General features: G+C 40.7%; 1 protein-coding gene and 1 pseudogene across 4 annotated transcripts in view; both read left to right on the forward strand.

Annotated features, from left to right (window-relative positions):
• The window catches only part of LOC111161506 (zinc finger protein 507), a 39,576-nt gene extending 21,697 nt beyond the window's left edge, over nt 1-17,879 (forward strand). For all 4 annotated transcript variants that reach the window (XM_022525208.1, XM_022525209.1, XM_022525211.1 and 1 more), the window contains 2 exons: nt 13,804-13,938; nt 14,051-17,879. In XM_022525208.1, coding sequence (XP_022380916.1) covers nt 13,804-13,938; nt 14,051-14,417 — 502 coding nt within the window. In that variant the 3' untranslated portion in view covers nt 14,418-17,879. The remainder of the gene's footprint in view (nt 1-13,803; nt 13,939-14,050) is intronic.
• Nucleotides 17,880-20,007: 2,128 nt separating this feature from the next.
• LOC111161383 lies at nt 20,008-24,142 on the forward strand (annotated as a pseudogene).
• Nucleotides 24,143-24,507: the final 365 nt, after the last annotated feature.

Below are 24,507 nucleotides of genomic sequence, written 5' to 3' on the forward strand. Positions count from 1 at the left end.
AAACCACCCCAATTTAGTGGTATAAAACAGCAGCAGTTTTATTATGCTCAGGGATTCAGAAAGGGCACTACAGGAATGGCTTGTCTCTGTTCCAGAAGGTCTGGGGCCTTAGCACAGACTTGAAGGCTGGAGGTGACCCCATCTGAAGGCTCCCTCCCCAGGCTGGTGATTGCTACTAGCTGTTGGCGAGGGCCTCAGCCAGGGCTTTCCTCAGGAACCATATGCACGATTTCTCCATGAGGACATCCCAGCTGTGCCAGTGCCCCAGAGTGAATGCTTAGATTACCAGTAGGCAGGCACTGTTACTACTTTTATGAACTCCCCTTAGAAGTCACAGACCATCACTTCCACTAGTTACAAACTTCTTCAGTCTCATATGAAGGCATGTTGAATTTCAGTCAATTTTCTTGGCTTGGGGAAAAGCTCAAGTCTTTGAAAAACTTGGATTTCTTTTAAGGAAACAGAACAGATAGTTTAATTTGAAGGAAAACAATATGTTTTGTATTAAAGGGATGGACCAAAGAAGTTTGTTTTTCACAGTGGCATAAAGATTTCTTGGGTTCTTCACAAAATTTAAAGTGGCCACTTTTCTGAACCTTAGTTATTTATTCCTTTGAAAACATAGGAAACAAATGTGGTAAGACAAACCCTACTGCAGAATTTTTATCGACATCTTTTCGTGCATATTCAAATCCTACTCAGGTCATTTCAGATCTTGTAGAACGTCCCCAAGTTTTGCTTCTTCTACCTGATGCCTCAAGGCAGCTGTTTCTGATTGAATCAGACCTGGAGTAAGTCCGAGTACAGTCCCAGGCCAGGGAAAGAGTGAACCACATTCTTATTTTCTTGGTAACTGACCCATGAGCAATAAGAGAAAGCCTATGGAAAAATTCAGTCTTTGGGTGTTTTGTTTTGTTTTGTTTTGTTTTGTTTTGTTTTCAGTTTTTTAGCCATATTATGAGAAGCCATGTGTGTTTTTCTACACCATCAAGCAATTATAACTCAGTTCTCAGCAGACACTGACTGGGCGAGGGGTCTTACAAATTGAATCCTGGAGATAGCATCAGGTCTCACTGGTGAGGGGCTCCATTCCACAAGACTGTCCCCACTTCCTCGTCACCTGTGCTCCTAACTAGAGCAGCTCACAAAACTCAGGAAACCAGTTTACTTACGTTTACCAGTTTCTTTTGAAGGATATAAAGGATACAGATGAGCAGGCAGATGAGGAAGTTCACAGGGCAAGGCCCCAGAGGGGCAGAGCTTCCATTTCCTCTCTGGGTACCACTCTTCCAGCACTTTCATGTGGTCACCAACTCGGAAGCTCTCAGAACATCCTTTTGGGTTTTATGGAGGCTTCATTACTTAGTCCAGCCCCTCTCCCCCGGGAAGGGGGAGACTGAAAGTTCCAACCTTTCACCTTCCAATCCCAGGCTTGGCTCCTCTGGCAACCAGCCCCCATCCTTAGGTTACCTTGAGGGGGTCAGAAGATTACGACATTAACATAACAAAAGACATCGGATTCCTCTCCCGACTTGACTTCCAAGAGTTTTGGAACTCTGCTAGGAATGGGGACAAAGACCAAATATATCTTTTTTTTTTTTTTCTTTTTCAAGATTGTTTATTCATTTATTTGTCAAGAGAGAGAGATGAAGAGAGGAGCACAAGCAGGGAGAACAGCGGGCAGTGGCAGAAGCAGGTCCCCTGCTGAGCAAGGAGCCCTATGTGGGACTCAATCCCAGGACCTTGGGATCATGACCTGAGCCAAAGGCAGACGCTTAACCGACTGCCACCCCCAGGCGTCCCCCAAATATATATTTCTGACTAGAAATCACGATATCACAGGTTTCAATGTAGCTTTCTTGCACTGGGAAGAAATCTCATTTTTCATACAAATGTGGTTGTGACTTTACTGGCCTACGGAGTAATAGGGTTCTTTCTGGTATTCCAGAGCTTTGGTCCAGCCTTATTCAGAAGCTGCACCAGCAGTTGATCTGTTAGGGTGCTCATTGTTTCCGAATGTTGCACGTACACTTTGTCTTGATAGATTGGAATAACTGAGGTACCAAAGGAGATTGTCATCAGAGCATCAGGTAGGTCCACTAAAAAAGCAAAACAAAATTGTGATAAGCGATGTCATGTAAGTGTGCTGCTGCTGCTCCTGTGTCAGTAGGGTTTTTTGCCTTGCTTTTTGGGTTTTATTATTCTTTTTTTTTTTTCTGCCAGTATATGGAGTAATTGGAAAATAGGGATGTTGATGGTCTGCTGGTAACATGGTTAGAAATGATCTGTTAGACATAGATAGCCCTCTGTTTCAAAACATATTTTGTTGCAGTACTGCATGTATTTTGGTCAGGTTGGTACAGGGTCACCTGTGCGTTTTCTATCTGATGGCATTTATACTGGGAAGGTCAGTAAAGGGAAGCTTCACTAGAATGGAGTTGCAGGCTCAGCAGGGGGAGCTCTCGGGCCCTACCGCTCATCGTCAGTTGCAGACCCCGGCAGGAAGACAAGGACCTTGCAGGTGGATACTACTTTACTCTCCCAGCAGGAGAAAGAAAGGCTTACCTCCTCACCACCACCCAGCCAGCACAGGCAGTGACAGATAGTCACAGCTCCGCCACTGAAAAGCCACTATGCTTCCAGTTCCCAGTTTACCCCAGTGGATTTTTTATTTATAACAGTCTTCCTAACTTCGTGCTTTCCTCTGTGAAAGGGCATCCCTATTCTTTGTTCAGAAGACTTGGTTTTGCCAAAGTTCATTTGCCCCGGATTGCAATTCTCTGTTAGTCCTGAATAAACCCAGTTTTTTCCCTGATAAATAACTGGCAGCTTTATTTTTTTTATGTTAACAATACCTTCATGAAAGAAGATAGACAATAAGTAAACAACAGAATTTCAGAAAAATAAGTGTATGGTAAGCAAAGTGAATAAAACAAGATCGTATAATAATAGTTCACTCTCATTTTTGTAAACTAGGAGAATTTGGTTTCCTCCATGGAATTGTAGAGGAAGAATGCAGAGGGACTGGAAAGTGGGGAAATAGTGCTTTAGCTAAAGGAAACCTGTTCTTTAAAAAGCGGGTAGAAATAAGTGTAAGCTGCCTATACCAAACTTCGAAGTTGGGGTTCTCCTGTAGTATCCTTCTTCTCTAATCAGTTGAAAATTATTTTAATAAGTGCAAACCTTATTTACCAGTTAGCCAATATTTTCCCACTTTTATCATATTTGGATCTTTCTGTGAATATTTACCATTGTTTGTGTCCCTTCAGAAAATCCCTACCAACCTGGGGCGCCTGGGTGGCTCAGTGGGTTAAAGCCACTGCTTTCGGCTCAGGTCATGATCCCAGGGTCCTGGGATCGAGCCCTGCATCGGGCTCTCTGCTCAGCAGGAGGCCTGCTTCTCTTCCTCTCTTTCTCTGCCTGCATCTCTGCCTACTTGTGATCTCGGTCTGTCAAATAAATAAATAAAAATCTTAAAAAAAAAAAAATCCCTACCAACCTAATGTCGATGCTCCTAGGATTAGGGCTTAATCATTCCATAGACTGGTCTTGCACACGCTCGCTCGCTCTCTCTCTCTCTCTCTCTCTTCCTCTCTTAAAGATTTTAAGGACTTCTTCATATTAAAAGATATTGAGGGGGCTCCAGTTGGTTAAGCGTCCAACTCTTGATTTAGGCTCAGGTCATGATTTCAGGGTCGCAAGCTCTGTATCAAGCCCTGCCTAGGGTATGGAGCCTATTGGGATTCTCTCTCTCCTCCTCCCTCGGCCCCTCCAGCACACACAAGCATACTCTTTTCTCGGGGAAAAAAAAAAAAAAGATTTCTATAGTAAAAAATTTTGTTTAAATGGTTATTGAATTTCTTTAGATTAAGTCTCAGCAACAACAGGGAAAATACGACTTCTCTTTTGAGCCTTTCAAATGGTGAATGATAATAATAAATTTTCTAATACTGAGTTCTCTGTATTCCTGGAATAAGCCTCCCTTCGTCATGGTATATTATTCTTTCAATGCACTGTGGGAATCTCTTTGCCAGCGTTCTATTCAGAATAATCTGTGTTGATATCCGTAACTGAGATTTGGTATGTAGTTGTTTTTTTTCAATTGTCCTTGCCAAGTTTCCATATCAGTGTGATTCTAACTTTGTAGAAAGACTTTGAACAACTTTTTTAAAAACTCTGAAACTTGAAGGCCCAAGCTAATTTGAATGCAAAGAAACTGGCTGTTTTCTGTTGACTTTAGACATAGGACCCGGTAGTCCTTTGAAAAGAACATTGATACTTCATTTCTTTCCCTAATTTCTACTCTAAGTATCTTTCTTCTAAAAGAATGAACACATACTGGTACAAATATTAGAGTTTATGGGCAATGTTCTCAGTGACTTTTTGTATCAAAAGCTTTAAGTGCCTAAAATTCTTAATATAGGACTGTCAGTCTTTTTAAAGACTGTAGTCTTTATTTTTTAGAGCAGTTTAGTTCCACTGTAATATCAAGCAGAAGTACAAAGACTTCCCATATATTCCCTGTTCCACACATTTATAGCCTCTTTCATTATCAGTATTATCCGCCAGAGTCGTATATTCCTTACAGCTGATGAACCTGCAATGACAAATCATTATCATCCAAAGTCCATAGTTTACTTTAGGGTTCACTCTTGGTGGACATTCTGTGTGTTTGAACAAATGTATAATGACATGTATCTACCATTACAGTAATAACAGTATCACACAGAGTAGTTTCATAGCCCTAAAAATCCCCTGTGCTCCCCCTGCTCGTCAACCACCCCCCAAACACACACACACACACACACACACACACACACACTCCAAACTCCTAGTGACCACTGATCTCTTAACTGATTCCATGGTTGTACAGTGTTCCTTCTTCAGCTTGGTACTCCTTCAGTATCTGTTGGCTATTCTAGATCTTTTTCCTGTCTTTTTTTTTTTTTCCTACCTATTTGGGTTTAGTATGTTCTTATTTTTTCCCCTAGTTTCCTAAAGTGAAAACTTAAATGATTGATTTTAGATTTTTCTTTTTTTCTAATCTGTGCATTCAGTGCTGTCAGTTTCCCTCCAAGCATTGCTTTTGCTGGATTCCACACATTTTGATAGTTGCTTTTTCATTATTTCAAAATACTATACCATTTTGTTCACTATAAGTGTGTTGTTTAATATCCAAATATTTTGAGATTTTCCACTATTTTTGTTATTCTACCTTAATTCCATTGTGGTTTGGCAGCATAGTTTCTCTTCTGTTAAATTTGTTCAGGGGTGTCATGGCCAAAGGTGTGCTCTGTCTGGGTGAATATTCCATGTGAGTTTGAGAATTTGTATTCTGCCGCTTTTGGTGAAGTAGTCTATAGATGTTGGTTATTCCCAGCTGATTAGTGGTGGCACTGAGTTCAGTGATGTCTGCCGATCTGTGATAGAGAGGTGCTGCTTAAGTCTTCCACCACCATAGTGGGTTCATCTGTTCCTCCTTGCAGTTCTATAGTTTTGCCTCATAGAGTTTTATCTTTTGTTTGGCACACCATATTAACGACCATCTGTCTTGGAGAATTGACCCCTTTATCATTATGTAGTACCCCTCTTTTTCTTCAAGTCATGATCACTCTTCTTTACTCTGAAGTCAGCCTTGTCTAAAATGAATAGAGGACTCTTGCTTTCTTTTAATTAGTATTAGTGTGGTATATGTATCTCCACCCATCTACTTTTCATCTCTGTGTATTTGTAGTTAAAATGGTTTTTTTATGGACAACATATGGTTGATTCTTGTCTTTAATCCACTCCCAACTACCTCCTGTCTTTTAATTGGTATTGTTAGACCACTGCTGTTCAAAATTATTGTTGCTATCATTGAATTTGTATCTACCATATTTGTTACTATTTTATGTTTGTTGCCTTTGTTCTTTGTTCCTGTTTTTTTTCTTTTGCTCTTTCTCTGCCATTTGTGTTTTTGATTGAAGATCCGGTATGATTTCATTTTCTTTTCTATTTTAGCTTATCAGTTATACTTCTTTTTTTACTTTTTAGTAATGGTTTCCCTAGACTTTGGAATATACATTTACAACTAATCCAGATCCACATCCAGATAACATTATACCAACTTCATGGGGAATACAAGTACCTTATAATAAAATAATCCTAATTCTGGGCAGCTGGGTGACTCAGTCATTAAGCATCTGCCTTCAGCACAGGTCATGATCCCAGGGTCCTGGGATCGCCTCTCCCACTCCCCCTGCTTGTGTTCCTTCTCTCACTGTGTCTCTCTCTGTCAAATAAATAAATAAAATCTTTAAAAATCATAATAATAATCTAATTCTTCTCTCCCATCCATGTATCATTTCTGTCATTAATTTCATTTATACATAATGGGGTGTGTGTGTGTGTGTGTACACATACATAAGCATATATAATCGGGTACATTGTTGATACTATTTTGAGCAAATTGTTATTAGATCAATTAAGAATAAGAAAAGTGAGGGTTTGTTAAATCTTCTCTTTCTTTCCTTATGTACATCCACATTTCTGGCCTGTATCATTTGCCTTCTTTCTGAAGAAATACTCGTAAATGTTAACATTTCTTGTAAGACAATTTCTTGCTGGTCTGCTGGCAGCAAAGTGCTTCAGTTTTTTTGTCTGTCTAAGATAGCCTTGATTTACTTTTGAAGAATAATTTTGCTGGCTACAGAATTCTAGGTTGGTTGTTTTTTCCCTCAATACTTGAAATATTTCACTTCATTCTTTTGTTTGCCTGATTTCTGAGAAGTCAGATAAAATTCTTAACCTTCACTCTTTTATAGTTAAAGTACTTTTTCCCTCTGGCTTCTTTTGTGATTTTTTTTTTCTTTTATTTTTTGTAGTTCAAAAATAATATGCCTACATGTAGTTCTTCTGCCATTTATTCTGCTTGGTATTCTCTGAGCTTCCTAGACTTTCAATTTGATGTCTGGCATTAATTTGGGGAAATTCTCAGTTATTATTGTTTAAAAATATTTCATCTGTTTTTTTCTTTTCTTCTCTCTATTCCTGTTACATTCATGTTACACCTTTTTTGGTTGTATATTTTTGTTTGTTTTTTCCAGTGTCTCTTCTCTTTGCTTTCCAGTTTTGGAGATTTCCACTGAGATACCATTAAACTCAGAAATTCTTTCCTCAGTCATGTCCCATCTACTAATAAGCCCCTTAAAGGCATTCTTCATTATTGTGACATATTTTTTATCTCCAGGTTTTTGTGTGTGTTTTGGTTCTTTGTTAGACTTTTTATCTCTCTGCTTTCACTACCCATCTGTTATTGCACACTGTGTATTATACTTATTAGCACTCTCAGCATATTAATCATGTTGTGTAAATCACCAGTTGTGTAAATCACAAATCATTCCAATGTCCTACCATATGTCAGTCTTGTTCTGATGCTTGCTGTGTCTCTTTAAGCTTCGGTTTTTATCTCTTATTATTAAATCTTGTCATTTTTTTCTTGATAGCCAGGCATGATGAGCTAGGTAAACAGCAGGGCTGTAAATAGGCCCTTAGTAGTGGGTACTATGTGGGGCAAGGGGATGCATTCTATAGTCCTGTGATTGGGTGTCAGTTGTGTAGTGAGTCTGTGCCTCTGGACAGAACTTCACGTGTGCTTCTCAGTCCCCATCTCTGTGGGACAAGATAGCTGGAGTGAGCTGGAGTTGGGTATTTGCCTTCCCTCAGGCCACTGATGCTTCGGTAAACTCCAGCAGGTGAGGCTCTGGTTAAAGCATTTGTCCTAGGGTTGGACCATGTTAAGGACAGAATGATGTGGCATATTTTGAAGTGGTTCTTTTAACTCTCCACCTGCCAAAACATAGAAGGATTTTTCTCCAACATTCACTAAGGGCTTGATAGAAATCCAGGAGTTAAATTCAAAAAAGTATGAAGGGCCCCCTGTGATTGCGTCCCTTCATTTTTTTAACTCCTGTACTCGGGTCTAACAGCCAGCAAGTCATCAGTTACTGTCAGTCTTCTTATGGGCTGGACCTGAAACCAGAAGGTCACGATTGTCATTTTTTAGAATTATATTTTTTGCATAACTTGATAGGGAATTGTGGATGGGATTTCACCAGTTCCATCAGGAATGGAATTGTGGGCAGCCATAAATATTTTATCGTAGAAAATTTAAGTCATATTGAGGAATATTAACAAAACAGTTAACCTGCATGATTCTAATTTTATAAACTATTTTAAGATTGGGAAGCACAGGGGCACCTGGGTGGCTCAGTGGGTTAAAGCCTCTGCCTTCAGCTCAGGTCATGATCCCAGGGTCCTGGGATCGGGCCCCGCATCGGGCTCTCTGCTCAGCGGGGAGCCTGCTTCCTCCCTTCTCTCTTTCTGCCTGCCTCTCTGCCTAGTTGTGATCTGTCTGTCAAATAAATAAATAAAATCTTTAAAAAAAAAAAAAAGGAAAAGATTGGGAAGCACACATCAAAATAATATTGGTTACATCTAGTGGTTAAGCTATAAGTGATTTTTGTTTTCTTTGTATACTTTTGTGTATTTCTAATTTCCTACAGTGAATTTTTGAAGTCAGGATATAAGTTATTTATAAAAATAAAGCAATTCAGGGGCGCCTGAGTGTCTCATTCGGTTAAGCATCCAACTCTTGATTTCAGCTAAGGTCATGATCTCAGGGATGTAAGATCGAGCCCCACATCGGGCCCCATGCTCAGTGGGGAGTCTGCTTGGATTCTTCCTCTCCCTCTGCACCCTCCACTCCACCTTGCAAGCTCTCTCTCTTTCTAAAATAAGTAAGTCTAAAAAAGGGGGGGGGGGATTCAACACCCAAATCTTGGTTTCTAATACCAATAAAAGGAAAAAGACAAATGGCTTAGAAAAATGACTGATCCACATAGGTAGATAAGTAAGCCTGGAGCATCTCGTAGTGCCAAAAAGTAAGGGACGTGCTCAACAGACAAAACAATGGGAGTATGTCAGCAGGACATGGGAGCCAGTTGGAGGAGCCCCCAGTGATTTCAGCAGTAAAATAAATAATGTAGTATTGAATTATATCCCAGACTATAAAATATGCAGCAGTCCATACTGACATTAATGATTGAATAAATAAATGGATGAGAGTAGGGAAAGTTCCTGTGCAAAATTCCCCGTGATTTTATATAAATAACTCTGCTATCAGGAGGTAGACTATAAATTCCCGCTCCTTTAAGTGAGGTGTGGGCTGCACGTTGTGACTTTGATCCAAAGTGTGCAGGGTGGAAAGGGGATAAGAAAGCCTAACCTTCCTGTGGGGAAATTTGACCTCAAGGTCAGCACCAACATTGTTCATGTTGTGACAGTATTATGTGATGAGAATAGCACTATCCCCCTTGGTTTTCCTCCCCCAACAAGCCCATTACCCTAGCCTAAACATGAGAAAGACATCAGACAAACCCAAATTGAGGAACATTCTAAAAAATATCTGACCAGTATTCTTGAAAGTCTGAGAAACTATTAAAGTCTGGAAGATCCAGAGAATATATGATGACTAAATGTAACATGGTATCCTAGATAGGATCCTAGAGTAGAAAAAGAAGAAAACCAAGGAAATCTGAATACAGTATGAATTTTAGTTAATAATAATGTATCAACTTCGGCTTCTTATTTATGATAGATATACTTCAGCAATAAAAGATGATAACAATAGGAGGAACTCAACTTTTTTGTAAAACTCTAAAACTATTCTAAAGTTAGTTTGCTTTAAAAAAAAAAAAATCTATTCTTTAACTGAATAATTCCCCGCTCTTATTTTTTAAAAATTTGAGTAACATTGGAGACGTTCCAGTGGGATAAATTTGCAATTTCTGACATTTATTTTTGGCCCATTTTTCTCAAAGTACAAAGTTCTCATTGGATAAGACTGACTTTTCATTCAGAGGACGCTTTGACGTGCAGTGTTCTGCCATTCATCTGGGTACGGAGTTTCCCAGTGAGGTTTCAGGGCAGGAGTCTTAATCCATACAAGGAGACAAGTAATCTGAAGAGTCCGAAGTTTATGTATATTTCCCCTTTTCTAATACAAATATAATGGTGTGTATGTTATAAATTACTATGGAAGTGTTTGACATCCATCGAGGCATTGTGCTTGGTGAAAGTTCTGGTGGGAGTGAGTGGGCATCTCTTGGCCTTGGCTGTTTCAGTCCCCCTTGCTCAGTGTGGACCTGGGTGCCAGGCCACAGTGGTGCAGGGCAGTCTCTCCTTTCAAGGGACCAGTCCAGGGACTGTACCAGAGCACACTTACACCACAGTGTAACAAGTATAATCAGACATGGAAGCTTAATGGCTTGGAGATGGGAGTGATCACCAGCTGCCAGCCCTTTTCTAGATATTAGCGAAACAGATTTATTGGGATGTGTCAGAAAAGTACTGCACTCATGGGGTGCCTGGGTGGCTCAGTCAGTTAAGTGTCCGACTCTTCGTTTCAGCTCAGGTCTTGATCTTAGGGTTGTGAGTTCAAGCCCCTCGTTGGGCTCTGGTGTGGAGGCCACTTAAAAAGAGAAAAGTACTGCATCCCAGATATAAAATGATTTAAGGCTAGTTTTTTGTGTGTGGCCAATCATAAAATTATTATGCAAGCTATAAAGTCTTAAAGAGATTGGGATAACAGTTTTAAAATATTTTAGGAGGCCAGTGCCTTATCCATTAGGCCACTGGGGCCTGCCAGTTTTAAAATATTTTAAATACTAAAACCTTTCAAACATCTTACCACATTTTGAAGAAGTAAAACAGGGACAGCTAAAACTTCTCCTCTTCCTTCCCATTGTCCTGATACTAATATGTATCATTTCCTAACATTTTTTCAAGACTGTGTGTGTGTATGTGTGTGTGTGTGTATACAAATATGTATATATTAATATATACTGGTTTTGGTATTTTCACAATTTATTTAAATGATATACTAAACAAATCTTTTTGTTACTTGTTCTTTTCATTGATCATTATTGACATTGGTTCATAGTGATAAGTATACATCTAGTTCTTTCATTTTAGGCAGAGTATAATGTTCCTTTATATGAAAATAAACCACTTTGGGGCACCTGGGTGGCTCATTCATTAAGCGTCTGCCTTCGGCTCAGGTCATGCTCTTGGGGTCCTGGGATCGAGCCCCATATCGGGCTCCTTTCTCGGGGAGCCTGCTTCTTTCTCAGTCTGCCACTCCCCCTGCTTGTGTTCCTCTCTTGCTGTGTCTCTGTCTGCCACATAAATAAATAAAATCTTTAAAAAGAAAGGAAGGAGTAAGGAAGGAAGAAAATAAACCATTTTATTTCCATTTTCTTGTGGGAAAACAGTGGCTGTGAGTTGCATCCTTTTTTTTTTTTTTTTTTTTAAATTGGTCATGGCTACAGTGGTGATGATTCTTGCATATGTGCCCTGGTAAAAACAAGAATATCTTTAGGGTAGCCCCCTAGAACTATACTACATGGTCACAGATGTGTGCCCCTCTTCAGTCTTAACAGAATTACTCTCCAGAGTGCTGTGCTTACAGACACACACTTTGTGCATTTCCATTTCTTCACATCTCTACAAAAATGACATTATCAGGGACGCCTGGGTGGCTCAGTTGGTTGGACAACTGCCTTCTGCTCAGGTCATGATCCCGGAGTCCCAGGATCGAGTCCCGCATCGGGCTCCCAGCTCCACGGGGAGTCTGCTTCTCCCTCTGACCTTCTCCTCACTCATGCTCTCTCTCACTGCCTCTCTCTCAAATAAATAAATAAAATCTTTAAAAAAAAAAATGACATTATCAGACTTACCTCTGTCAGGCTTGTGGGCATGATGCATTTTTCTGCTTATTAATGAAAATTGGACATCTTTTTTATGTTTGAATTTATGGAAGTTCTTCCAGGAATTGCACATTTATTGCCTTTAAATGGCCTGGTGTTTCCTGAGGTAGAAGGCCCTTCACTGGCCTTGGACCTGATGCCTCAGGATGTGTAATAAAAGCTAATACTGCTGCATCTGTCATAAAGTTGAAGGCAGATTAGAGGGAGAGTTCAGACCTTGGCTGTTTAATTGTATTTACTTGTGCCCTTTTGTTTTCTTTGTGTTTCATTATTAGTGAGCATGTCTCTTACTGTTGTGAAGAGTTCAGCTAAGTTAGCTGATTTGTTAGGCTTCTGCTGAAGTATTCTACAAAAATTTCTTTTACAAAGTATATTTGCAGAGCACCTGGCTGGGTCCTTCCATAGAACATGTGACTCTTGGTCTCAGGGTTGGGAGTTCAGGCCCCACATTAGGTATAGAGATTAATTAAAAATAAAATCTTGAAAAATAAAAATGAAATAAAAAATAAACATAATTTTACCATCCACTCCAGCAGTTGACCCAAAAGATGAAAATTCATATCCATCGAAAAAGCTGCCCACGTATGTTTACGGCAACTTTATTCATGATCACCGAAATACAGAAGCAGCCCAGATATCCTTCAGAAGGTGAATGGATAAACAAATTGTGGTGCATCTGGACAATGGACTGTTATTTGGTGATAAGAACTCTCAGGCATGAAAACACGTGAAGGAACTTTAACTACATGTGGCTTCATGAACGAAACCAGTCCTTAGGCTACATTCTGTATGATTCCAACACTGTGTCATTCTGGAAAAGGCAAAACTGGAGATAGCCAAAGACTCAGCAACTGTCAGGGATTAAGAGAGTGGGAGGGCTGAATACATAGAGCACAGGGGATGTTTCAGGCAGGGAAATTATACTTTAGGATTTGTAATGGTGGATACGTGACATTATGCATTGTCACAGAACTGTGACAGAACTGTGTAACACCAACAGTGAACAGTCAGCTGTTAATAATGGTGTATCCATTTTGGTTCACTATTTCTAACTGGTACTTCACGCTGATGCAAGATGTTACTCAGAGGGGGAACTGGATGCAGGGGAAAAGGGATAAACCTAAAAGTGCTAAAAGAATTTATTCCCAAAAAGTCTTTTTTTTTTTCTTTTTTTTACTTTTTTTAAAAACTTCATTCTGTTCTGATTTTACCAAGTATAACCAGTTATGTGAAACAAATGTTATTTTGAATAGAAACTTTTTAAAGATAACTAATTAACAGTTTTATTTATGAAATCTAAATTGTTGATGCTTTTAAGGACTACTTCCATTTTCTGTGTATCTGTAAATAAGCAGAGTTCATGTTAAAGTTATTTAATTCCTTTTCACAGTCTTTTTTTTTTTTTTTTAAGATTTTATTTATTTGAGAGAGCGGGAGAGAGAGCATGAGTGGGGGGAAGGGGTCGAGGGAAAGGGACAAACAGACTCCTCGCTGAGCAAGGAGCCTGATGCTGGGCTCGATCCCAGGACTCTGGGATCATGACCTGTGCCAAAGGCAGACGTTTGGCCAACTGAGCCACCCAGGTGCCCTCCTTTCTACTTTCTTAAAAGAAATAGTGGTATAGAGTATTGATTTTATGTATTTTTCTTTCTTTGTGTAGTTATTTAGGTAATTTAGAGCAAAGATGTTGTATTTTACTCTATTAGAAATCTTTCCAAATAACTGTAATAGCCGAAGTAATCTGGGATGTTTGTCATGATGCTAATAAATTGTTTATAACAGAAAACACTTAATTTTATTGATTCTCAGCTATCTCTTCTAGGACACTTTAGCCTCTGAAATCAATATGTCTCTTACAATCAGTAACGTCTTAGGTTTAGGGAGATAGGATGTCTCATAAGGCTTCCGGAAAAGGAATTTCATAACTGTTACATAATCACTGTAATTCTTCGAGTGATGTCACGGGATCGTTCTGCCTCTCACACGTGTCTTTCAGATGCTCTCTGTGTGGGTACGTGTGCAGCCATCCTCCGTCTTTGAAGTCTCACATGTGGAAGCATGCAAGTGACCAAAATTACAACTACGAACAAGTGAACAAGGCCATCAATGACGCCATTTCACAGAGCGGCAGGTACCTGATCCTACCCTTTCCCCTATTGTACGTAAGCTAAAGTGAGCGTTAAACCTGCTAGTCTTACAGTATAACCAGCTCAGCGTTTGGTGTGTTGTGTTTTGTTTTTAAGAGTTCTGGGGAGATCCTCTGCAAAGACGCTCTTAAACAGCAGCGAGGAAAGAGCCGATCCTGTCACTGGAAGTTCGGAAAATTTGGTATCATCCTCAGAGCTGATTTCCCAGGCTCCTGGTGAAGTCGTCGCTTCCAACGACAATGAGAAACTGAGCCCTACAAGTAATACCTCATATAGTTTAGAAAAAAACTCCAGTCTGGCGCCTCCTGGCATGGAGTATTGTGTCTTACTCTTCTGTTGTTGTATCTGCGGCTTCGAATCGACCAGCAAAGAAAATCTCTTGGATCATATGAAAGAGCATGAGGGTGAGATTGTAAACATCATCCTAAATAAGGACCACGGCACCACTTTAAACACAAATTAGGTTGAATAATGTCTTGAAGAGGAACACGGTAGAAGAGAAATCCTTTAAAGCACGGTTTCCCCTTTGCGCTATCAAGTAACTGAAGTAACTTACTAGACACAGAAGAAGTAGTTGGTGTGGTATTTGGGTTTTGGTTTTTGGTTTTTTTGAGGAGACGCATGTGACTTCAGAACCAAATTTGCAGTGTAATAAAAAAAATTCCAAGTGGATACACACTAGTGATATTTAAATATTCTGAGTGAGGGAGAGTGGTTTGAGGAGGAAGCAAAGACGTAACCCTGTGTTAACCCTGTTACCTCTTCGGAGTATTGAGTGTATTTATTATTCAAAGCTTATCATAGTATAGAAATGCAAGCAAAAGAATTAAGAAAGAGCTTTTCTGGAACTATGTTAAAACTTGTTTTAGAAGTGTCACAATCTTAAGCAGAGTTTAGTTTTTCTTCTTCGTTCTGAACTTGGACGTGCCAGCTCTAGAGGGACAGGCCTCTTGGGGGCGGTGGGAGGCTGCTCTCTGAGGGGTTTTCACTGTCACCAACAGAGTCAATGGAAAAGATCACCAGAGGGCTTTGAAATGATCTACCTAAATCTTCCCCCAAATTGATAGGAATTAATCCTATGCTCAATCTAAGATACAGTACTACTCTTTTTTTTTTTTTTTTTAAAGAAACATTACTTCTTAAAGAAAGAAACCTCTGAATCCAAATCCAGAGTGTAAGTAGGCATTTAAGACATAACTTACTGTCTTAAATTTACAGGGAATTTCTTGTGAGCAAAGGAGAAAATAGGTGAGTTCCCACCAGCCTCAAATCAAATGAGAAGGTTCGTGAAAATGGGGACTCCTTTAGCGCAGCACATTCCCAAAGGCTCTTTTCAAAGTGCCTGACAGAACACCGCAGTTTTCTCCGTAGCTACACGGGCTCTGTAGTCCTCTTTCCCAAACCAGACCAAGTGTTGGTATCACAAAGGTCTATTCAGGCAACAAAGTATGAAAAGCTGCATTTGATCATCAGGCCTTGGAAGTACTTGGAACTCTTAAATAAAAATCATTTGGGGGAAGAGTGTGAAATTCAGAATCCTCTTAAAAATGAGTACCGCTGCGGAGATCTGACCCTTCCGGAAGCTTATTAATCTAGTTGTACTTAGCATGAGCGGTATAATCAGATGTGGCTAAACTCTAGTGAAAATTCAGGTTGTTTATAAAACTTTTAATAACAAACATTTGGCAAGTCCACAGGGTTTCTCCCAGCTCGGATATTCCATTTTGTCAGTGGGCAGTAGGACATGTGGAAGACCAACTACCAGTGCTTTTGCTCTAAAACTCGCCACGGGATACATGTAAGCTTCTCATCAGTTACACCATTTTCCTATAGTGTGTTCGAAGTGAAGAGAACAGGGATGTTTTGTTTTCGCTTTTTTAGTGCTGATCATTTATTTTTGTGTTGTTCTGTCAAAGTAAATTCCTCACACAAGTCAAAAGGCGGGTGCACCACGCAGTGCACCATCTTCATGGTGCTCTTCCTGAACTTGATTTCTAACACCTTCTAGTGCTGAGGCTGTGACTGTGATAACCTTAGAACACACTGAAAACAATTTCTTGAGTGGAGTACTCTGTAGACACCTTTAGGAAAGAATTCCCAAACTCCAGGTATGGGTTGAATGAATGAATGTTTTTAAGGTCATATCAGAAACTACTCAAGTGGGGCCAGGCCATCTTGAAACATTGTTTAAATTTTTTTTTTAAATCTCATGTTGATGATATTTAAACAGAATTGATCCTAACTTTGCAGCTGTTTGATTTAGGTAGCTTTAACTTATTTATGAGAGTTACTCCATTTCTGATAGTTGGTTTTTAAAAAGATAAAATGAATTTATGTATATACTAAATTATATTACCCAAATTCACTGCATGTGGATTTATATTTTCTCCTGTTTTCAGAATTAAAATACAATTATATTTCATTTCAAATTTAAGTATTTTAAGTGGTTCCATTTTTACTACCTACTCTGAAAATTAACAACCTTAGTAGCCAGATTTTGTTTTATAACGTTTCCTTGGTTTTAATTTCATGTAATCATTTGGAAAATATTAATAACCCCCAAAAATCCCAAAAACATCAATAGTGACTTTCTAAATTACCTTCAGCTCCCTAAACCACTTCCATTGATTGTTACTTAAATTTTCCATTTGGAATCATGGATTTGAAATTTACCTAACTCATGGAGGAAAAATTAATCCAGAAGTTCAAAATCTTTCACATTCATCTGATTTTAGCCTAGAATATCCTCACACGCTTTCCCCGGGACGACAGGAGGACCCATAAGGCATGGGTGTTCTGTAGCTTCCTGTTAGCATTTTGTGGCAAGCCTTAAGTGAACAGTGTCTCTACTAAAAACAATTGAACATTTCTGAAAGTAATAATGAAGGCTAAGTATGCAATTTTAATTGTAGAAGAGATAGCTATTTCAATAATCAGCAGGAATTCTCCTTATAGGAATAACATTTTACTTGTAGTAGATCTTTTGCCATAATAAAGCTCATAGTATTTGTTTTCCACTTTGGAGTTCTAAGATTTGATAGTAAAAATAGTTTTTAAAAGAAATGTACTAGGTATGAGGCAAAGGTGGAAAGGGGGCAAGAATGATGCATTCTGATCATTACAAGTAATACTTTCCAGGGGGCCAGCATTTTCTCTCCTCCTCTAATAACCCAGAAGGTGATGGGCGGCCCCACTGTTCTCCCAGTGCCCTGCCTGTAGACTTTAGTTCTGTGTCCAGCCAGTGCAGTGTACAGGCACTGACGGAAGCCTTTGTTCTAGATCTCTCATCCTATTTGAGGTAGTTATTGGTGGCTTCTTTATTTTCTGTCTTTTCTCACAAAGCAGATGGTGGGCACCCATGTTTACATTGTATCTTCCCACAATGTACTTGGCTTGACAAAGACAAGCAGGCTTCTCTATTGAGACTTATTATATTTTTAGTTTTCATAGACACTTATTTAATCTTTTTTTTTATTGTACAGCAAGGTGCTCTAAGTAATATTCTATAAAATATATTTAATAGAAATTTGAGTTTGATATTCATGGACATGAATACATGTATTTTTTTAAGAAATGAGTATTGTGTAACACTATGGCATTGCTTCTATAGCCAAAGTCTAAAAATTTCTGGAACACTGACATGTAAAGACTACAGTTAATTCTGACACTGTATCTTATTAAGATAGGATGATTTGCATTTTGTAAAATTATCCTGCACATCGAGCTGCATGCCTTAAAGCCTAAAACTCTAGGATTGTGTTCATGGTAGAACAGTTCATCTGTTCCACAAACAGTGAAGCAAGGTCTATAGTGCTTCTTTAACTACCTTTGGAAATACTGTACAATGTTAGAATAATTTATTTTGCTTTACAGGAGTTTGTCATGTATTGACTTTAATATTGTATTTTGGTAATAAATTTTTTGTTAAAAACACTTGTCTCTACGTTTTCTTACCAAAAGATTCTATCCATTTTTATCTTAGAAATGTTGATTCAATCACTTGGAAAGTTAGGTTTAAATACTGAAGAACTTCTCAAGGCTTGAGCTTACGATTATGGCTTAAGATTACCCTTTGGGAACTTGGTAAATTATCAACTAGCATTAAACCCTGTTATACAAAAATAATTGGAAAAGCACTTAGATCATTTTAATCATTTTAAAAATTCAGTCTATTTTTGAAGCTCTTTTTCTTCCCTGCTACACAGTTTTCCATTTTATCTTCCCAATCATTTTTAGACACCTTCAATTCTGATAGTGACGTGCTGAAGACCAGCTATGTTAATAACAATCAGCATTTTTTTTTACTGAAGGCCAAAAACTACAGTGGTGTATTTACACCTTGATCATTTTGTGGTCTATATCAAGACTTTTTTTTTTAAACTAGATTTGTTTGTTGCATTGACACATGACGCTAACATCATCCAACTCTGTCGTTGCTCTCATTACCCATTTGTGCCCCAGCATCCTGGGCCAGCTCAGCTTAAAGTGTCTGAGGCCACATGCTTCTTCTCAGTAGCTGTAATCCTGTCCTTTGTCCCTTGCAGCAACGTAATTCCATCCCCTATTTTGTAAGAAGCAAATGCCAGTACTTTGTCATCAAACCACACTGGTTGTGGAAAGCCCAGCATGGAAGTTCCAGAACTTAATACTGCAGCTTGGTAGCCACGAGCCATGTGTGGCTTTCGAGCAGCTGAGACCTGACACATACGCTGTGAGTGTACAGTACACACAGTTTTGAAAACTTAGTACAAAAAAGGTAAAGTGGTGGGGTTTTTTTAAAGATTTTATTTACTTATTTGGCAGAGACACAGGGAACAGAAGTAGGGGCAGTGGGAGAGAGAGAAGCAGGCTTCCTGTGGAACAGGGAGCCCGACATGGGACTCGATCCCAAGATTCTGGGATCATGACCTGAGCCAAAGGCAGACGCTTAACAACTGAGCCACCCAGGCACCCCAATAAAGTGTTACTAATAGCTTTTATAGGACATGTTGAAATGACACTTGGGTTTAAATAAAATAGACTATTAAAATAATTTTACCTGGGGCGCCTGGGTGGCTCAGTGGGTTAAAGCCTCTGCCTTCGGCTCAGGTCATGATCTCAGGGTCCTGGGATCGAGCCCCGCATCAGGCTCTCTGCTCAGTGGGAAGCCTGCTTCCTCCTCTCTCTGCCTGCCTCTCTGCCTACTTGTGATTTCTCTCTGTCAAATAAATAAAATCTTTTAAAAAATAATAATTTTACCTGATTTTACTTCTCTAATGTAGCTATCAGAAGATTTTAAATTCCACGTGTGGCCGACATCATTTTCCTGTTGGACTGTGCTGGTCTGTTGGACCAAACTACACTCTGGCTTCTGTTCTGGCCTGCCACTTGTGTTTGTGACTAGAGTGAAGCCACACCCATTGGTTTCCACATGGCACATGACTATTTTCAAGGTCCAACAGGGGCGTCAAGGAGTTGAGACAGAGACCGTGTGGCCCACAAAGCCCAAATTACGTACCATTTGTCGGACAATAAATGGTTCCAGAGAAAAAGTTGGCTGACCTCTGAGCTGGAACAATGGTATGACCCGTGCTTTAAAACTACCAGAAAGAAAAAAAGGAAAAAAAACCTTTTTATAGAGAAAGCTTTTTATAGCACTGTTTCCTAGCTAAATCATTATTATTTCTCCCCCTGTAATTTTTATAAAGTCTTCCTGTTCTTCCACAGCCCTTATCCATAATTTATGACTTTAACTTATTTCACCATCTCTGCTATTTAGAGCCACACACAATTTGTTTAAAATAATGGTGCACGATTAAATAAGAAACTAAATAATGCTGCTATAAAAAGTCCTGCCTTGTTTTCTCCCAACGGCCTGACAGTGTTGCCCATCCGCTGCCTGCTTCATCCTCTGGGCGGCCTGGGCGCTTCAGCCGGCCTGGCTGTGCCACCCGCGTGGCCGACCACTGTGCCTGGTAACCGGGTAACCGCGGGAGCTGAGCCCCTCACCCTGCCGGCAGCTGGCAGAGGAATCCAGGATCCAGAGAAGAGAGTGTTTGATGCGCCTCTTGGCGATGGAGAACAGCTTGTCCGAGTCTAATGCCACATTCACGGAGGTTGTGGCTCGCTCGAGTGTCGGTCTGTTGACCTAACTGGCAGAGTGAAGAGTCCTTTCCTTCCTAGATTGTCTTCCACGTCAGCCGCCAAAATGTAAAACGGACATTTTCAGCCCTGTAGGTTCCTAGAAAAGTTTCTCACTGATGCCATAGGACAGGCTTGCTTAGGTAGTGTGCTTGGGTTTATAGCTTAAAATCCAAATGACTATAAGTAAGGTTCTTGATCGATTTCTGGAGTCCCACCTGCGCAGCAAGACCCAGTCCGTGTACCGCACTGCGGACTGGACCTCATGTTGTGGCGCTGCATTTTCCTACATGAACCCTAAGTATAAGATTCTGACCTACTCAGTTTTTCTTGTCTCCTTGAGTATTTTTTCCAGTAATGGGTAATCACCACTTCACTTGTTTGCCTTACAAAAGTAGATAGTAGATCTTCCTTTGAATTAAAGAGTTTGATTTTAGGCACCTAAATATAAATTCTTACCATTTCGTAACTAAATTACCAAATGTTGCTGTCTTTTGGCTTCCTAACTCAACCACGTTCACACCAATTGTCACTTCAACCAGACAGTGAAGCTACCATCGCGTAACACGTTGCAAAACCGAACGTAAGCCAGGGACTTCCACGGTAATACTGAGGTACCTGGGTCCTTTGTTTGGAAAGGACATTGCACGTTAGGTAGATGGAGTCTGACTTCCACAAATTAGAAGAAAATGAATCCTTGACCACGAGCTCAGACTCACCTGGTTACCTCATCTGATTTCTCAGCTTTATCCTTTGTTAAAAAGAAAAATGAAAAGAAAACTTATCCGTGTCATTGCCACTGGTATGAATAATGATGAAATGGGGTTTTTATTATTCTTAAAAACTGTGACCTGGAGAGACCCTCGACAACATAAGTTACTCGTTTCTCAGGTCTTTTATTAGTACCTAATAGCGTTATTTAAAGGCCTATTGTCACTGCAGTGCACATCTCCAGATTTCTGTATTTCCCACTTGTCAGTTTGTCAATTTTTGTATCTGTATTTCAGAAATAATGTGGCTGCATTCTACTGAAATAGGCACATCAATCCACATCTTGCTCTTTTTGTTTATATCTGCAGTCCTATTTAAATTCAGCATTTCCAACCACAAAAGGTGTTAGAAAATTCTATTTCAGGCTTGAGAAAAAGTACAGCAGGACGTGGTTCAAATCTTAAGCTGTATTTATCTTCTATAGCTAACATGGTACCAAAAAAAAAAAAAAAAAAAAAAAGTCCTCCCAGAATAATTAAGTAAACCAGTGGTTTCAAGGTTACCTTCGTTGTTTCAGGCCTTCTCCAGGGTGAAGCAGAGCACAGTTGGTGAGGTGGTATCTTTCTAGAATGCTGATACTGGAGTCCATGTGGAGTATCACCGTATAGGTCAAAAAATCTAAAATAAGCTCTTCAGAACCTGTGCCCAGCTGGAGCCACTTTGTATCCCGGTGAGCAAATGCTGATGAAGCAGCCATACAGCCCGACAAATTTTAAAACTAAACTTTGTAATAGCAGGAAAAAAACTAAGTGTGACTCTTCCCCCGTGGGAAAGCAGTCACCATGTTCCCATCTGAAACTAGGGAGGAAGGTCGGGACGACAGCCCACCAGAGCCGCACACCGGGCGCGGGGGGCACTGCTGCCTCCACCGGTTTGGAACACGGCCTGGCTAGACCCTCTCTAATCTTTCAGAAGTTTGGCTCTTTCTTCTGTTTTGTGAAATGTCGGGCCGCCAGTCTAATACCGACCTCACAGAGTCCCGTGGGTCAAACGAGACTGTCCATAAAACGCTTGGTCAAGTCCTGACACAGCTCGGGACAGAACTGGCTTCCCAGCCATGTGACCTTGAGCAAGACATTCCACCTTTCCTGAACCCATTTCTTCATCAGTAGAACAGAGGGTACTACTCAGAGCTCACAGGGCAGTTGGGAAGGTTAGTGACCAGGCGACAAGAGGGCCTGACCATCTAGGAGCTCGACGGTGGTTGTTTCGTTCAGCGCATTAACTGTGAGGGTGTTGGAGATTAAACTTGGCCTTATAAATGCTGGTAGCAAAGATTCTTGTTACAACCTTAGAAACAAACCTAAGAACCATGCTGGCTTGTGTTTTGGGGAAGGATACTCAAAATATCCTATCCCTTAACTGACACCAAAAAAGGCAAACCTATTTCTCAGTACCTAGAATACTGTAGACATGTTGCATTTAAGATAATAGTCATCCTAGCATTCAGTGTCGAAGCGAGGACACGGTGGGTCCTCTGGGGCGAAATTCCCGATTTCCCCGGGTATTCTGGTGGGAGCCTTTATCAACTGTGCTGACAACACAGGAGCCCCAAATCTGTATATCGTCTGTGTGAAGGGGATGGAGGGACCACTGAACAGACGTCCTGCTGCTGGTGGGGGTGACGTGGTGGTGGTCACAGTGGGAAAGGCAAACCAGAGTCAGAAGGGAGGGACATCCAGCAGTCGGGGACTGGACAACAAAGGTCACACCGGAGAAAGATGGTGTGTTTCTCTCTTGTGAGGATAACATGATGGTCCTAGTAATGAAGGCAAAATTAAAGATTCCGCCATTGCAGAACCAGCCACCAAGGAGTGTGCAGACTTGTGGCCCAGAAGTGCGTCCAGGGCTGGCAGTGTGGCAGGATTCTCTGTAGTGTATTTGTTTAAAAAAAAAAAAAATGTAAAAATTATTTGCTCCCTCCCCCCAAAATAAAAAGAACAGTCCAAGAGAAAGTGCTAGAACATTACTCTGTTGTCGTCACGTTAAGTTCATACCATCTTTTTCTCACACCAGTAAAGTGCCATGAAGGACCAGAGACGGGCCCTTTCCCTCGAGGAGCCATGAGCTGGCAGCATCGGCAACGCTTTGGCCCAAGGAGAGCGGATCGTATTCAGGATCACGTGCGTGCCGCATAATCAGCCGCTAACTGCACGGGAGTGCGTCCATGCACTGGACCGTCTGGGGGACGGAAGTCCTTGGGGCTGATGAGAACTGTCCTGTCTTAGACTTAAGCCAGCGTCCCAGCACCTCACCGTGCGGCTCCAGCTGCGGGACTGCGACACTGGGCAGTCCCGATTCTGCAGCACAGCCTCTTCCCCTGGGGGACTGTCCTCAGGGCCCAGGGCACAGCAGTCCTTGCTCCAAGTGGAACCGCGATCGGTGGGAAAATAGCTGGAAGTGGCAGAGAGGAAACCAAATGGCACTTGTGTTTAACCCTTACCGTTTGGTTTAAAAAAAAAAAAAAGGGTATGTATAGAAGTGAGACACAAAGGGCATGACTTCCAATTAAAACCTTAAAACAGTGACACTAGTTTTGTGTAAGTAGAAATGCAGAATGACATTCTAGCTACACCCATACCTTGGGGTTTGTGTTTGAAATTCCAAGACACCAAATCTTACCTATACAGTAAGCTATAGCACCTTTCAACTGATTTACTCAAATACTTAACAAACATCTAATTTTTTTTTAAGATTTTATTTATTTATTTGACAGACAGAGATCACAAGTAGGCAGAGAGGCAGGCAGAGAGAGAGAGAGGAGGAAGCAGGCCCCCTGCTGAGCAGAGAGCCCGATGTGGGGCTCGATCCCAAGACCCTGGGACCATGACCTGAGCTGAAGGTAGAGGCTTTAACCCACTGAGCCACCCAGGTGCCCCAATAAACATCTAATTTTTAAAGCAATTTTTTAGCTAATTAAAACTTTCTAAATGCCCCCCAGTGAGATCTTCTGGTAAAACCTAACCCAATAAAATTAAATTTCCAGTTAAAAAAAAAAAGAAAGAAATGTACGCGTTTCCATAAAGCCAGGGTTGTTGATGGGGGGGACTGACAGCTAAGGAATCCTCAGTTAGTAGCCAGTTTGATAATGTTTTGGATTGAGTTGGGACCCTTCACAACACACGTAAACTGTGAATTGCTCTGGTTCTGTTTCACGGTTGTGAGCCATTCCCACACTCTACTGTAGAAAGGGATTCTGTACTGCTGGTGCTCCTGGAGTTTGTGATCGGCAGAGACGAGACTAATGACACAGCACAGTTCAACCTCACCCCTCGGAAGAAAGTACCTCCCGCGTGAGCTGCGGCAGACGCTCCCACGTGTTCCCCAACACCCGCTCTCTCCCATGGCGGGAGGGTTTCTAGAAGGGCGCACGGGGCTAGCCAGCTTCCCAATCTTCCTTGAGGCTTAGGCAAGGCCGTGTGACCAAAGGAAGGCTAATGGGGTATGAGCAGAAGTGACATGGAACTACCAGGTTGAGCTCCCTCCCCTTCCCTTCGGTTTCCTGCTGTCTTTTTTGTGACCATGGTGCAGAGCTGACTACAGGAACAAGTGTGACATCCTGGGGAGAGCAGAGCCCTGACACAGACCCGGGGTCCCTGAGACTGTGGAGCTGGGCTGCCTCCGTGACAGAAATAAACGTCTTCCGGAAGCCACTGTTTTTG

Source organism: Enhydra lutris, unplaced genomic scaffold (genome assembly GCF_002288905.1).
Source record: "Enhydra lutris kenyoni isolate GAN:26980312 unplaced genomic scaffold, ASM228890v2 scaffoldscaffold85, whole genome shotgun sequence".
NCBI lineage: Eukaryota > Metazoa > Chordata > Mammalia > Carnivora > Mustelidae > Enhydra > Enhydra lutris.